The sequence below is a fragment of the Schistocerca serialis genome, chromosome 4, assembly GCF_023864345.2.
Source record: "Schistocerca serialis cubense isolate TAMUIC-IGC-003099 chromosome 4, iqSchSeri2.2, whole genome shotgun sequence".
NCBI lineage: Eukaryota > Metazoa > Arthropoda > Insecta > Orthoptera > Acrididae > Schistocerca > Schistocerca serialis.
The window spans coordinates 115,321,138-115,336,296 of record NC_064641.1 but is presented as its reverse complement, the minus strand read 5'-3'; the positions used below and the strand labels follow the sequence as shown (position 1 = coordinate 115,336,296).

Below are 15,159 nucleotides of genomic sequence, written 5' to 3'. Positions count from 1 at the left end.
TCACAGAGTAAGTTGACAAGTAAGACATGTATACTCGTTAGCATTCGAATGAGCACTGAGTCCCAGTCTAGCGGCCGCTGCTCGGCTGGCCGCTTAGGTGGCGCAGCTGCTGCATGGCTGGCAGACAGCGCCGCACGTAGAAGACGCGCGTAATTGCGCGGCAGCGCTTTGAATGATTGGCGAGTCACAACACAGAGACTACTCTTTTTTGGATGAGAACCTTTTGAATCCAGATTGTTGTCTGCATTATATCAAATTAGCTATTAAAGAATGACATCCACTTATCCTGGTCAAAAAGCACTACTTCATGAGGCTTCTAGTCGTACATACTATTTGCATTGTCTTGAGGTTAGCTTCGTTCTTTCTCCTGGGTGCTACACACCCATCGTGCTGTAAAGAAGCTTATTTATCGCTTCCTCCACTGGTGTGACTGTTCAAGAAATAGAAGCTCCGCTGCCAGCTGACAGGGTAACACCACACAGACCATTTAAAAGTCAACAGCATTGATTTTGCAGGGCTGTTGTACATCAAAGTAGGCAGTACCACAACTAAATGCAACATTGTACTGTTCACCTAAGCTGTGACTACAGCCATTCACAGAGAGCTATAGTGCACGTCATTTATGACGGCAGCCGAGTTAAGGTTCGTTCTGCGCATCTGACGTCACTAAACACAGTCAGCCAATGAACAGAGAACAATGTTGCCAGAGCTTGACTGCAGTGCAGAGCACGGGCAAGTGTCTTCCGTTTTAGAAACGTTCAGTCATAAATAAAGTAATAGAACAAAAGCAATGTCTTGATAGCAGACTTTCTTTTATGGAAAGTTTGGAAAAAGCATTCCTTATACCAATTGCTTTATATTCTATTAATTAATTAAATCAAACAAGCAATAAGCCTCCTAATTCATGTGAGAGCAAGCAAAGGTGTTTGTATCAATCTCACGAACCGCTTTTTCGCAATAAAGAACAGCGGTAATTGTTTATTTCCTATTGTACTTTGACAAAGCGTGAGTAATTCATAGTCATACCAACAGTGTTGATCAGTATTTTGCGTGATATTTTAGAGTCCTCAAGGAGTTTTATTGACTGACGAGCTGCGTTAGCGTAAAGGTTAGGGTGTTGGGCTGCTAAGCAAAAGGTTATCAGTTCAAACCTTGTGCAGTGCTTAATATTATCTTTGTTTAAAAACAATATTGAAGTGTCTTACTTCGTGAATTTTATTCATTTGAATGTAATTTTTTGAAATTTCTAGTGCTTTGTCTCTTCATTAACCCTTTCGCTGGTACAGAGACGTGCTCCCCGCATTCCGCGCTGTGCGCGATTTTGTCATCACTGCACTGCTCGCCTGTGCAGACACATGGTGTTCCGACTGCTTTGATACACTTATCATTTGATTTAACAAAAACTACTTGGACCAAAAAATTGATTTAACAAAAACTATTTGGACCAAAAATTTGATTTTTACACATCTTCTTGACTGATACCTACCCCCCATAAATGATTTAATTTTGTTTCGATGTTCAAAGCAGTTACTGTGCAGCATTAAATGTAGTAAACCATTGCACGAAATTCTGAAGAGTTTGTAGAGGTAAAAGTCCATAGCGTATACTTTTCATATGGTCGATTTTAGTTTCCACAATGTTGAGAATGAAATTCGGACAAGATACCTAAATTTCATATAAAATTTACTGTATAACAATGTTGTTGTTGTTGTGGTCTTCAGTCCTGAGACTGGTTTGATGTAGCTCTCCATGCTACTCTATCCCGTGTAAGCTTCGTCATCTCCCGGTACCTACTGCAACCTACATACTTCTGAATCTGCTTAGTGTATTCATCTCTTTGTCTCCCTCTACGATTTTTACCCTCCACGCTGCCCTCCAATACTAAACTGGTGATCCCTTGATGCCTCAGAACATGTCCTACCAACCGATCCCTTCTTCTAGTCAAGTTGTGCCACAAACTTCTCTTCTCCCCAATCCTAATCAATACTTCCTCATTATTTATGTTATCTACCCATCTTATATCCTCCTTTCAAGACACTATCCATTCTGTTCAACTGCTCCTCCAAGACCTATAAACTTGTAACTACTGTGGTAGGCGTGGGCTTCATATCTACCTTGGCCACAATAATGCGTTCACTATGCTGTTTGTAGTAGCTTACCCACATTCTTATTTTCCTATTGATTATTAAACCTACTCCTGCATTACCCCTATTTGATTTTGTGTTTATAGCCCTGTAGTCACCTGCCACCGAACTTCACTAATTCCCACTATATCTAACTTCAACCTATCCATTTCCCTTTTTAAATTTTCTAACCTACCTGCCCAATTAAGGGATCTGATATTCCATGCTCCGATCCGTAGAACGCCTGTTTTTTTTTGCCTCCTAATAACGACATCCTCTTGAGTAGTCCCCACCCGGAGATCCGAATGGGGGACTATTTTACCTCTGGAATGTTTTACCCAAGAGGACACCATCATCATTTAACCATACAGTAAAGCCGCATGCCCTCGGGAAAAATTACGGCCGTAGTTTCCCCTTGCTTTCAGCCGTTCGCAGTACCAGCACAGCAAGGCCGTTCTGGTTGTGTTACAAGGCCAGATCAGCCAATCATCCAGACTGTTGCCCCTGCAACAACTGAAAAGGCTGCTGCCCCTCTTCAGGAACCACACATTTGTCCAGCCTCTCAACAGAAACCCCTCCATTGTGGTTGCACCTACGGTACGGCTATCTGTATCGCTGAGGCACGCAAGCCTCCCCACCAACAGCAAGGTCCATGGTTCATGGGGGGCGGGGGGGTGTATAACAATATCCCATTTAAGTATTAGATAGATGTCATATGTAATATTGAGAAATATTTCATCTTTCGCGACTGTAATAAAAGTTTTATTCATACCGCGGGCACGTTTGGCTTTACTTTAAAGCCAAAGGGTTAAAGGGTTAATGCGGCCATGGTGGCTTTACTTCATGAACTGCGCACCCCCCCCCCCCCCTCCAAACGTAAGTCTGTGAACTATACTACACTATGGTGCTGCTTCTCTTGGTGTGTGCGTCGTGTGCAACTGGCAACGCAGCAATCTCCCACGTCTGGGCGGGCATGTGCGAGCTGCCAAGATAAAAGAATTGAACTATACTCCACAATGCAACAATGGATGGATTTTTATTGACACTACAGAGAGTTATTTCCAGATGCAGTACGCCACTCACCAAACAGTGAAAATGATCAGACGTTCCATGCATATAACAGAGAGCCAACAGAATCTGGGCCTCTGCAGGTGGTTTTCCAACACATCCTGGAGAACTGCATTATTTGCAAGTTGGAAAAATGTAGTTTTTTCCCCAGTGCCACATGTTTTGGGACATGTGCTTAGCAAAGACAGCCTCACCTATGGATGAGCATGTCGAAGCCATCCATCGCCAACCTGCCAGCACCCAAGGACCTGACTGGACTCTTTGCCTTTTTGGCAAAGACTTCTTGTAATGCTAAGTTAATCCCCCCACATATAGCTGTCACCCTCATAACTGGCTTCACCAAAAAGGCATCAATTATGTGTGGTCTGTGGGCTTTCAGAGGGCTTTTTTATCCCTCAAGCAGCGTTTGTGCTCTGTCCGTATGGACTTCTTTTACATCGTGTAAGCCATTAACCTTGCCCACAAATGCCTCCCACTATAGCACTGGTACATTCCTGTCGCATTGTAACCAAGGTGCCATCAAGCATCCCATCGTTTGCACATTGAAATCAGTTTCAGCACTGCAAAATAACCATTTGCAGGTGGAAAATGGAGAAAAGTCCTACTCATCACTGACCACAAGCCACTGATTTCTCAGTCCTTGTTCTAAGCTACCAGATAGGTCTGGACTGTCCACTGATTGCAGAGATGGGCACTCTTTCCCAATAATTATTGCTGTGACATTCATTGCCAGTCCACTGCCTAACACACTATAGCAAATGCACCATTGTGGTCGCTGCCGGGACACGACCCAGAGTTTGAACAACAGTTGGCTCTCTTTCTCGCATCGGTCGATACCTTGCAGCAGATGTTGCTGAATTTTTCTTTGATAGCACAGGAGATAAAGGCCACCGACCTGTTTTTCTGGAAAGTCATCCAAGCAGTCCAGATGGGATGGCCCGGGCGTGCTCCTTTAGAAGTGGATTCAGTATGGTGTACGTTTTCCCTATTGCATGATCAGCTCAACCATGTCCAAGGGTCCATTTCCTTGCCATGCATGAGTGAAGCTCTCAAGTCATCATCCTTCCATTGCTGCGTCCTCGTATATTCCAGCTCCAGCAAGCATTGCACTGGGGTACGAGATACGTCCTGAATGACAGTTCTGCCACGGGGACATTTCTAGAAACTGGCAATCAAGAGTGAAAATGAACATCTTGTGTGGACTTGTGTGGCCTGTGAACAGAACCAGGCTGCACTGCCACATCATTTTTCTGCTCAAGCAGTCCCGGAGCAACCTTTGGACAAGGTGTACACCAACCTTGTAGGTCCTTTTCTGGGAATCGTGTGGTTGTTATGGTGGATGCATTGTGCAGTTTCCCATTTGTAGTTAAACTGTCTTCCAAGACACTGACAGCAACTACTTGCACACTGTCAGTTGTTTTTACTATTGAGGGCTTGCCCTTGACTCTCATATCTGAAAATTGTCGGCAATTTGTATCGGAGAGTTTGAGGATCTTTGCATTCGCAACAATAACGAGCAACTGACTACTGCCCTGTTTCATCCAGTTTCTAATTCAGGGGAAGAGTGATTCCCACAAACATTAAAGACTGAGACACAGAAGACTGTGTCTGTCTCATCTTGTCACAATACACTGTTTAGCTTTCTAGTTATGTATCGGGTGACAACAGTCGGCAGATACAGTCCAGCAGTACGTTTGCACATGTGCAGGAGTAGGGGCTTCTCGCATTTATTACATTCCATGTTGCATGCCCTGGAGTGTTGAGGCCTACTGTACTTTCCTCTCACGGTGGCCATTTGAGACCGGTGTTTCGGTTGGCAGCAGGGATGGCTGCCAGGTGTTTTGGTGGACCACGGAAATTGGCATTTGTCTGTGGTGGATGTCAATCAGAAGCAGCTGACTTGTCATTCAAATCAGTCGAGTCCGCCACCCATTCTATAAACGACGCCACAGTCTCTGCACCAGTCGGGTGGAGGGGTCAGTCACAGCGTTTTCCCAGTAGGAGGCCCCCAACTGTGACAGTGTGTAAGTGCACTGTCACATCCAGTGCACCATCCAGTGTCCTAGTTTCACCTGCAGAATGGGGCACCAATGAAGACTGCTCCTGCGACCCCCGATGCTAAGCCCGTAGAACTGGAAACTGCAACCCCCTTTCTCCATTCACCCTGTACGAGCCCTCGCCCCAGCCAGTGCAAACAGACCTGCCATTCTCCCTGCCTGCACAATCTTCTGCTATTCTGGTGGAGTCAGCCAAGTCATAGTGGCCTACTTCAGTGGGAGACCTACTGGCAGGGACTCTCGCACCCTTTCTGGTTTTGTGACAGAGATCACGGCAGAAACTAGGTCATTTGCAGCACCTATGTGGTCTTTTCATGGGGGAGGGATTTCATACCCCCACCAGCAGACATTCGTGTGGATGCAGATGAGCTATATTGGGCCTCACAGCAGAGTAGTGCGGAAAGCTATCACGAATGCACGTGTGTGGAGCATTGTACGAGCAGAACTGCTGATCCAGGTGTCTACCTGCCAGTGGCGATAGGCTGCACCAGTCAGTTCTTATGCTGAGGTTGACTAACACAAGTCTGGATTTCTCATTTATCAGTTCTACGTGATAACTGTTTTTGATCATTTGTGCTTGTTGCATTTTGTGCTTTTCTCCATGCCATTCTCTAAGCAGTAAAGTGAACAGGCTGTCGAGTTTTTCCTCTTCTAGGGTCCACCTCCCTGGCTTCCAGGTCCAGAAACAACCATCAACTAGAGTAGTGACATTCACCCCAACAATACAGTTTCAGGGCATTTTTGTGCTTACACAGATACAAAACCATCCATCCCAAATTCTTGTCATCTTAATACCTCCCTTTTCCCACTGAGGAACCAAACTTTTATCTTTTTCCAAAGCTTCATAAATGCAACACTACTGTTCCTTAAGGGTCCCCGCACTGAGGCTGGCTACTGGATTCCCGTGGAAAGAGTTCCTGCCTTGGCCACCCAGCATCTCTGGCCACTTGTCTGCCGCCTTTCTTCCTACAGTCAAGATGCTAATCCCCTCCTTACCAAAGATTCCCCCGTGAGATCACAAGTGCCAAAGGCAACAGAGATCAGACTGATGCCATGTTCTTTGAATTTCAGCAGACAATTCATATAGCCCATCCCTAATATAGATCAGATCTGCCACTGGATTCAGGACTTTCAGGGAAAAAGAATTCGACATGGCATGTTTAATGGTCTTTATTTATTATTTATTACTGTGTCTGAAGGACAAAGTATATAATCGGCAGATGTAAACGACAGTTTGGTAGTACCCTTATTGTCATTACTGTTTACAGTATTTATAAATGATCTAGTGGCTAGCGTTGTTGTTCGTGCATAGAGGAAAGTTGTAATGCCAGAAAACTGTACTGTAATGTAAAAAGGCCGGCAGTGGGCCAACACTTGGTGCAGAGACTGGTAGTTCCTGAATGCAAAAAAAATGTAATGTACTGTACATAAACACTCAGAGAGGTCCATCACTATCTGATTACACTATCTGTAGTACATCACTAAGAACTGTAACAACCACAAAATACCTAGGATTAACTCACTAGAATGACTTACATACACTTCAATATGATTACTCTGCAATTAACATTTAAGAGTTTGGCAGAAAGTGCTTAGACCTAAAATGGAATGAACACAAAACAATAAGTTGTAAGAAAATCAAATGCTAGGCTGAGATTCAGTGGAAGAATCCAAAGAAAATGTATTCATCCTCAAAATAAGTGGCCAACAAAACACTTATAAGGAAGATTCTTCAGTACCGCTCATCCATCTTGGACCTTTACCATGTAGAATTAATAGAGGAGATACAGAAGATCCAATAATAAGCAAAAACCTCCAGTGATACATGTTACAAGATAGGTGTTGTACATCAAAGAAAAGCTTACTGTTAAAATTTTGAGACAGAAGAATTGGGCTACATAAACTATCTGGTCCAAAGTGTCAGGACACTCTTTCATCTCCCCCCCCCCCCTTTAATGAGGAACTGACCACTAGCTAGTATAAAAGGAGGCAGAGAGTACTGAGTTGTCAGCAAAGAAGCAGCAACAGCATAATGTGTAAGTCAAGAGATCTCAGTGGCTTCATAAGTGGACTAGCCGTGGGAGGCCACCTCAGTAGCAAGACTGCACAGGTCGACTGGGGGTGATGTGATTGTGAGGTCGAAATGTGAAGCTACAAGCACAGTTAAACCAGGTCCAAACAGACCTCACATACTGGTGGACACAAATGTCAAGCATTATGGAGTATGGCTACAAAAGAACTGTATTTGACACACCTGCTTAAGGAGCAAGTGTGGTGAATGTGTGTCAAGTGGCCCGAGGATGCTACTGTGCGCTGAAACCAGAAGCCAAAATAAATAAATTACAACTGTAGACACAAACACACGAAGTCTATTCAAATAATTCTGAAACGAATGTATTACTCCATACGCCTGCATTTAATGCGTAACTGCTGAAAGTTTCATTGTTGTATGTCTGTTAGTTAGTGTTCAGTGCACTATCGAGTAGAATGTTAGTCTGAAAATTTTGAGATGGCAGAGTTAGAGGAGCAATAAATGTGCATTAAATTTTTCATGAAACTCAAGAAAACATTTACAGAGAGGCACCAAACAATGCAGGAAGCCTACGGTGATGAGTGCTTAAGCCGTACTTGGTGTTACGAACAGTTCACACAGTTTAAAAATGGCAGAATGGAAGATAAAGATGACCCTCATTCAGGACGCCCTTCAACGTCTACCAACCACGCTCGTATCAGGAACGTCGACAATATTGTGCATGCCGATCAAAGACTTACTGTCCGAAATATTGAAGAAGAATGTAGCATTTCAGGTGGATCATGTCACGAAATCCTGACACAGCATCTTGGAGTGAACTGTGTTGCCCCCGAAGTTCGTGCCACTGCTCATGAGTCAAGACCAAAAAGACCTTCACATCGCAATCTGTGAAGAGCTTTCGGATCATGCAAATGAGAATGAGATGTTCCTTAAGAGAATCATAGCTGATGATGAGACACGAGTCTATGGTTTTGATGTTGAGGCTAAGGTTAATCCTCACAATGGGCCAAGAAAGATTCTCCACGACCAAAAAAAGCTCATCACATCAGGTCAAATGTCAAAGCCATGCTGATTGTTTTCTTTGACCGAAAAGGATTAGTTCATGATGATTTTGTGCCACAGGAATGTGTTGCAGTGCCTTCAAGAAAATGTGAGATGGAAAAGGCCTGAAATGTGGCGAGACAATTTGTGGCTCTTGCATCATGATAATGCACCTGCACATTCATCCCTGTTGGTGCATAGCTATTGCACAAGAAACGAAATCACTGTGCTGCCCCTTACCCTCCAAACCTGGCCCCTGCAGACTTTTCTTTTTATTTCCAAAGTTGAAAAACTTGTTGTAAGGATAAAGATTTGCAACAACAGACGAGATAGAGTATTCTGAAGGATACCATGCACCGTGAGTAAAAGGTAAACACAGAAACATTTTGTGGACAAAGTTCCGGAATTTTTTGAGCAGATATTGTAAACTATTTCAGTACTGTATTGATCATTGTTACACGGGCAATATGTCAGGAATATGTAATATGTAGTATATAAAAAAAATCAAATTGAACAGCAAAATGAATCACCTGTTAGTTCCACAGTGCTACCAGCAGTCCAGATACCTTACTGACTGTTCATAGGGAGTTAAAAACAAAGGTGCACAGTGGTTGAGCAGTTCCTCATAAGCCATATAGTTCTGTAGTCAGTACTAAGTAATGTTTGAGGTGGTGTAAAGAGTGACACCACTGGCCACTGGATGGCTGGAAACAAGTGATTTGGAGTGATGAATTGTGCTACACCCTGTGGCAATCTGATGTAAGGATTTGGGATGGGCAGCTGTTTGGAGAACACTACCTGCTGTCATGTTTAGTGTCAACTGTGAAGTACAGAGGAGGTGGTGTTATGATATGGTGGTGTTTTCATGGTTAGGGTGTAGTCCCCTTATTGCATTTAAGAAAACACTATGTGTGCTGTGTACAGTTGAGAAACAGTTCGGAGACGATAATTGTTTGTATCAGAGTGCTGTCATAAAGCAGCAGATGTGAGGCAATGGTTTTGGGCAATATCATCCCTAATATAGACCGGCCCTCCAAGAGTTCCAACCTGAACACGATGGAAAAACTGTGGGATGTGTTAGAACGTCACCTTCACTCCGGACCTTGGCATCCCACAGCACTACGTTCTCATGTTTCAGCTATTGAGGAAGAATGGGCTGCCATTCCTCCACAGACATTCAGACTACTCACTGAAAGGGCTCAGCAGTGTTCAAGCCATCATAAAGGTGAATGATGGACACACCCCATATTAATGTCCACTAACAGGTGTCTGGATACTTTTGATCAGATAGTGTAGTCGTCCCAGATACTTGTAGCAAATGCACCAAGATGAGAAACTCACAAAATTACTGCTCCTAGGGAGGCTTGCTACAGTTAGTTGTTCTGCACATACACCATTCAAAACTAGAGCAGGAAAGGTGTGAAACAGTGGTAGTATCAGAAGCACACTTCACCCCATACCATAATGTGGCTTGCAGAGAACATACGTAAATGTTAGTCCATCCCTGTCACTGAGCGAGGTGGTACAATGGTTGAGGCAATGGCCCTGCATTCGGTAGAACCAGTGTTCACATCCATCATCCTAATACCCAGATGTAGGCTTTTCATGGTTTCTTCTACAATGATCACGATAAATGCCTGGATGGTTCCTTGAAGTGGAGTGAGAGTGCACTGAGTCAAGCAAGAATGCCTGTATGGTTCAAGTGCTTTGAGGAAGGTCATGAATCTGTGTAAGATGACAAATATTCTGGTCAACCATCAATTAGCACACCACCAGAAATGATTCTGAAAGTGCATGATGTGATTCATGAGGACTGAATGCAGAAAATTCATGAAGTTTGTAAAAAACTTCGGCTATTGTACGGTACATGTCAATGACTTCTAGCTGATGAACTCAACATGAGATGAACTGCAGCAAAGTCTGTCCCACACCTTCTCAGCATTGACCAAAAAAACCTCAAGATTCAGACATGCACTAATCTGCAACAAAGAGTTTGAGAGTTCTAAAATTCTTATCCAGAGTCATAACAGATGATAAATCTTGGGTCTGTAGTTATGATCCTAAAACGAAGCAGCAATCATCACAATGGAAAATGTCATCTTCTTCCTAAAAAAGCTACATGAATTTGCAACAACTTGAAGTTAATACTGATCTTTTTTTCAACATTTGGGGAATAGTGCATAAGGATTTTCTTCCACCTGGTCACAGTGTCAACATGCAGTTTCACTGTGAAGTTTTGAGGTGGCTGATGGAAAATATTTGGTGCAAACGGCCAGAGCTGTGGAAAAAGAAAGACTGTTTGGTGCACCATGACAATGCATCTGCACACACCTTGCTCATTATGAAGAAATTCCTGGCCACAGTCCACTACCCTCGCTACCCACCAGACCTAGCCCTGTGAGACTTCTACCGGTTACAGAGGACGAAAATCACTTTGAACAGGCAATGTTTTGACTCAACTGAAAACATCCAACTGGAATCGTAACTGGTTCTGAATACCCTTCCTCTTGTGTTCTTCCAGGAATGCTGAGAACAATGCTGGGATTATTGCATATATGCCGAGGTGACAGTGGACATTAGGATGTAAGTGTAGTTTTCTGACTTTAACAATGATGTTCTTGGATATTAAGGGTAGCACCTTGCATAGTAATTTTTGTTAGTGTAATAACAGTGTGAACCAAGCAGTACCAAGCAACATTACAGGACACCACCAAAATATGATACACAGTCAACACAAATTGTTCACAGTTTAACCTGATATCTTGAACAGAAATCATTAAGGAGAGTAGGACAGCAAAAAATATCTTACATGTTCACAAAATTGAGATTAATGGGCAGGACATGAAATCTATTATATAAAAACTTCAGCACTCAATGTACAACCAGCATTCTTACTTCCCCTGTATATTACTTAGTTACCACTGTCTAAAACCACTCCACACTATATCATGTCATAATGTGATAACCTCAAGTACATGAGAAGTAATTGCAGGAACACACTTTGAACCACTGCCACTGGAATTTAATATCGATTGACTGTGATAGCAATGACATATCATGTTTTAAACCAGATATTCTTCACACTGTGGTCATTATTAACTAGAACCATGAAACTGTGAAAATGTTTGGACTGAACTTGGTAAACAAAAAGTACTGAAGCCTGAATAACCATAGTTGATCTACAATATATGAATTTTCAAATATGGATCCACGTTTAAACTTTTTATGGAATAGAAAAAAACCCACCTTCACTTCTGAGTGAATGGCAATTCACAGTTTTGTAACAAATTCTCATGCACACGTTACATTTCATCACACTCCATTACCTATAATGGACCTTGAGCCCAGGAACATATGGAAAACAACAGAGATCCCCCCAGAGTCGGGGAGTGCGCTGGAGTTAGCTGCGATCAAGGAAATAATTAGTGCAACATTTCAATGCTCATTTTCACTCTTCTTTACCTGACTCCACAACCAATTGTTTCAAAAGCAGAATCTCAGAGTGATTTGGCACAAAATGACTCAGTACATTTCCGTCAATGAACAGTTCAACTCTTAATAGGCTCTGTCACAATTCTCTGAGTATTTCAGAATCCTTTGAGATTTCCTCGACTTGTCCCAAAAATTTAACTTATCTGAGAAATCCCTATTTCCCATGTTTTTCAGACAATTTGCCACACTGTTTTCAACAGTACCTTCTGTATCATAGATCGATTATTAAATACAAACAACTATTTAGCCACAAACCTGTAAGTGACACAGAGACATACAATTATATTTTTTATAAATATGTGCAGCCATTATGCAACTGACAAACTCACAAAATTTTTTTGATGTGGACACAAAATATCTAACTAATGAACTATATGAGGCATACCTGTTTTTAACTTGAGCCAGAAACCAGTTCTTGTCAACAACAATGCTACGAATACTTGATGGGACAATGTCTGTTCCAGAATCAAATTCAGATGACTGTAAATTGTAGCACTCAGAAGCCAACTTGTTTAACACACTTATGAGACCACTATGCCTGTTAACAAAGAATATTTTTATGAAATTTTGGCTCCAGATATACAAAATTAAAAACAATTTATTAACACTTATATTGAGATGCACTGCAGAAACAGTGAGCAGAATCAAAGCATATGTTATCTCATACTCACTACTAAATGTAGTATTAGTAATATAATAATAATAATAATAATAATAATAATAATAGTATTGAATACACAACACTAATAACTAGTGAGCATAGATAGAGAAGCCTTAAATCATTGATGATAAAAGGAGAACTGGAAGCATTGCTGCACGTAAATTAAGAAATCTGAAACTGAATGTTTTTTAGTTTTACAGTGTCTGCCAGTAAAGACAAAGAAAAAACAACACTAAGAGGTACAAAATTCATTAATTCAACCAGTTCTGTAAATTTCATCAAGAAGAGCCCTATCCTAGCAAAATAATCTTTATACTGCAGTAACAATCATTACACTGCTTAATGTCATTCTTGTTTCTCCCATTACAACAATCCAGAAATCAAGTTGTTCACAGAAGGCTATCAGTTTTTCTCCCCTCTCGCTGGTCTTTCACAGGCCATGGTCTCCAGCTGCATTGTTTCTTCTTCACTTTCCGCTGTACTATTCAAGCCACCCATCATTTAATTTCTTCCTTGCCCTTCCCAGTTTTCTTTGTAGACTTCCTCACTCAACTCATATATTTTGTCCACTTCCTCTTTACTTGCGGCTGATATTGGCACATAAACTTGAATGATTGATGTAGCCACAGAGTTACTCTTCAGTTTCACCTCTAATACTCTGTCACTAACTGGAATAACCATTACTGTATTTTGTCTAATGCTTCCTGCATATAACTCCAACTCCATTTTCCTTCCTTTCTGATTCTTTGTAAAATACCTTGTATTTCACCAATCCAAATTCATCTTCTCCTTCCTACTGAACCTCACTTACCTTAAAAGACTGATATTATGTCTCTCCATTTCTCTCTTCATCTTTTTTAACTTTCCTTTCTTATCCAGCATCTTCACATTTAGTGTAGCAATCCTCAATCAATATGTTTCCCATTTCTTCCTCTTATTTTAATTGAATTCAGCACTGCTATAACCCTATACATAATACTTGGACAAGTACCGCAGCACCAGGTCGCTGATGCACTACACTTAGTATTTTCTGCCACTGGCACCTGCGCAGGCCAGTCCCTGGAGACACCTGCGGTGGGCACATGACTTGTGCACATAGCACGGCACCTGTTGCGCCATCTACCAGAGCCCTCATCTTTATAGGTACAGTGCAGCAGATAAATTTGATAAATGGATTGTAGGTATCACAAGCGCATGACACGGTGCCTGGTTGCTCTTAACATCTGCGCCACATTGAGCCTTAGGACCATGGGCATTCCATTTTAAATCGCAGACATAGATAGCACTCTAATAGTTAGGCCACCATGCCAGCTGTTGGCAGGTGGCACTTAAGCCATTATCAGTAGATCTACCATCCCACTTCACTGGATCAAAATAGAATCATTTTTTAAGATGTTTTAATCCCTCCCCCTTCTTGGCAGTGTATTCTTAGTTCAGATGTAATGTGGTACGTCAAACGGTACTACTGTTTTACAACTTGTAACAGGTTTAAGGATTTCGTGGAATTCCTGGAAAGTAGGACATGTCATGTTAGTTATCTTCGATGGAGAGTCATCAACAGAAGTAGAAGTAACTGCAAGCTTGTCCATGAGAAGTGTGTGGGCCGTTGTTGTTCATGCTGTAAGTGAATGACCTAGCAGACCATATGCATTGTAACCTCAGGGTCTTTCTAGATGATGTCCTTATCTATCAGGAAGTACAGGAAAAAGCTTCACAAATATTCCATCATATCTTGATCAAATTTTAACAAAGTGCAAAGAGAGGTAACTTGTTTTAAACATCCACAAATGTAAAACTGTACACTTCTATCAAAGCAGAAAAGTAGTATACTGTAATTACAATGTCAACGATTCACAACCGGAAAACACAAATATCTGGGTGTAATAACAGAATGGAAAGGAATGATTACACAGACTTTGTCATCGGTAAAGCAGATGGCAAACTTCAACCCAGGAAAATGCAGTCAGGGTAAGAGGAAGACTGCTTACAAATGTGAGCTAGTCCTGACACGTAATCGTAAAACAATGATCCGTGCAAAGTAAAGCCCACCTGCGATGGTGCTGCAGCTCCGCCAGCAGCGCCTGCAGCTCCTCCGCCGCCAGCTGTGCTTGTGCCTGCTCCCGGCCCAGAGCCAGCAGCACTTCGGCACGGCGGGCAGCCAGTGACGCAGCCTGCCTCGCCAGTGCGAGCTGTGGCAGGGACAGCAGCTTCGTCGCCAGCAGCTGCAGTAGCGGACCACTCTGTGAAGGGTGCACTCCCTCCAGGCAGTGCAAGAGCCGCGACACTTGGCTTGGCTGAGAATAACGAAAAACAGTGAAGCAAACAAAGGAACTGCTACAACTTCAGCAGTAACAATTGTTACGTACAGCCGAGGTCAAACCACTAGGAAACTGAATTACAAGGAGGTACCCAGAAAAACCAGAATTATTTTTCAAAAGATATATATATTTTCAAATTGTTTACAGAACAGTATTATCCCCTTTAAAATACACTCCGTTCCAACTAATACATTTGTCCCAATGGTGCTTCCACTGTTTGAAATATTTTTTGTAATCATCTTTAGAAATGGCTGACAGCTCCTCCCTCATTTATTTCTTGACTTCTTCAATGTTGTCAAATCAGTGTCCTTTCATGCCCACTTTCATGCACGGAAATAAGAAAAGTCGCACAGAACCAAGTAAGGTG

The 15,159-nt window shown here is 42.2% G+C and overlaps 1 protein-coding gene across 1 annotated transcript in view; it reads right to left on the bottom strand.

The window, feature by feature from the left end:
• Positions 1–15,159, bottom strand: part of LOC126473149 (huntingtin) — a 516,516-nt gene that overhangs the window by 207,285 nt on the left and 294,072 nt on the right. The window contains exons 32-33 of the mRNA XM_050100007.1: positions 14,524–14,768; positions 12,199–12,351 (exon numbers count right to left, since the gene is read on the bottom strand). Coding sequence (XP_049955964.1) covers positions 12,199–12,351; positions 14,524–14,768 — 398 coding nt within the window. The remainder of the gene's footprint in view (positions 1–12,198; positions 12,352–14,523; positions 14,769–15,159) is intronic.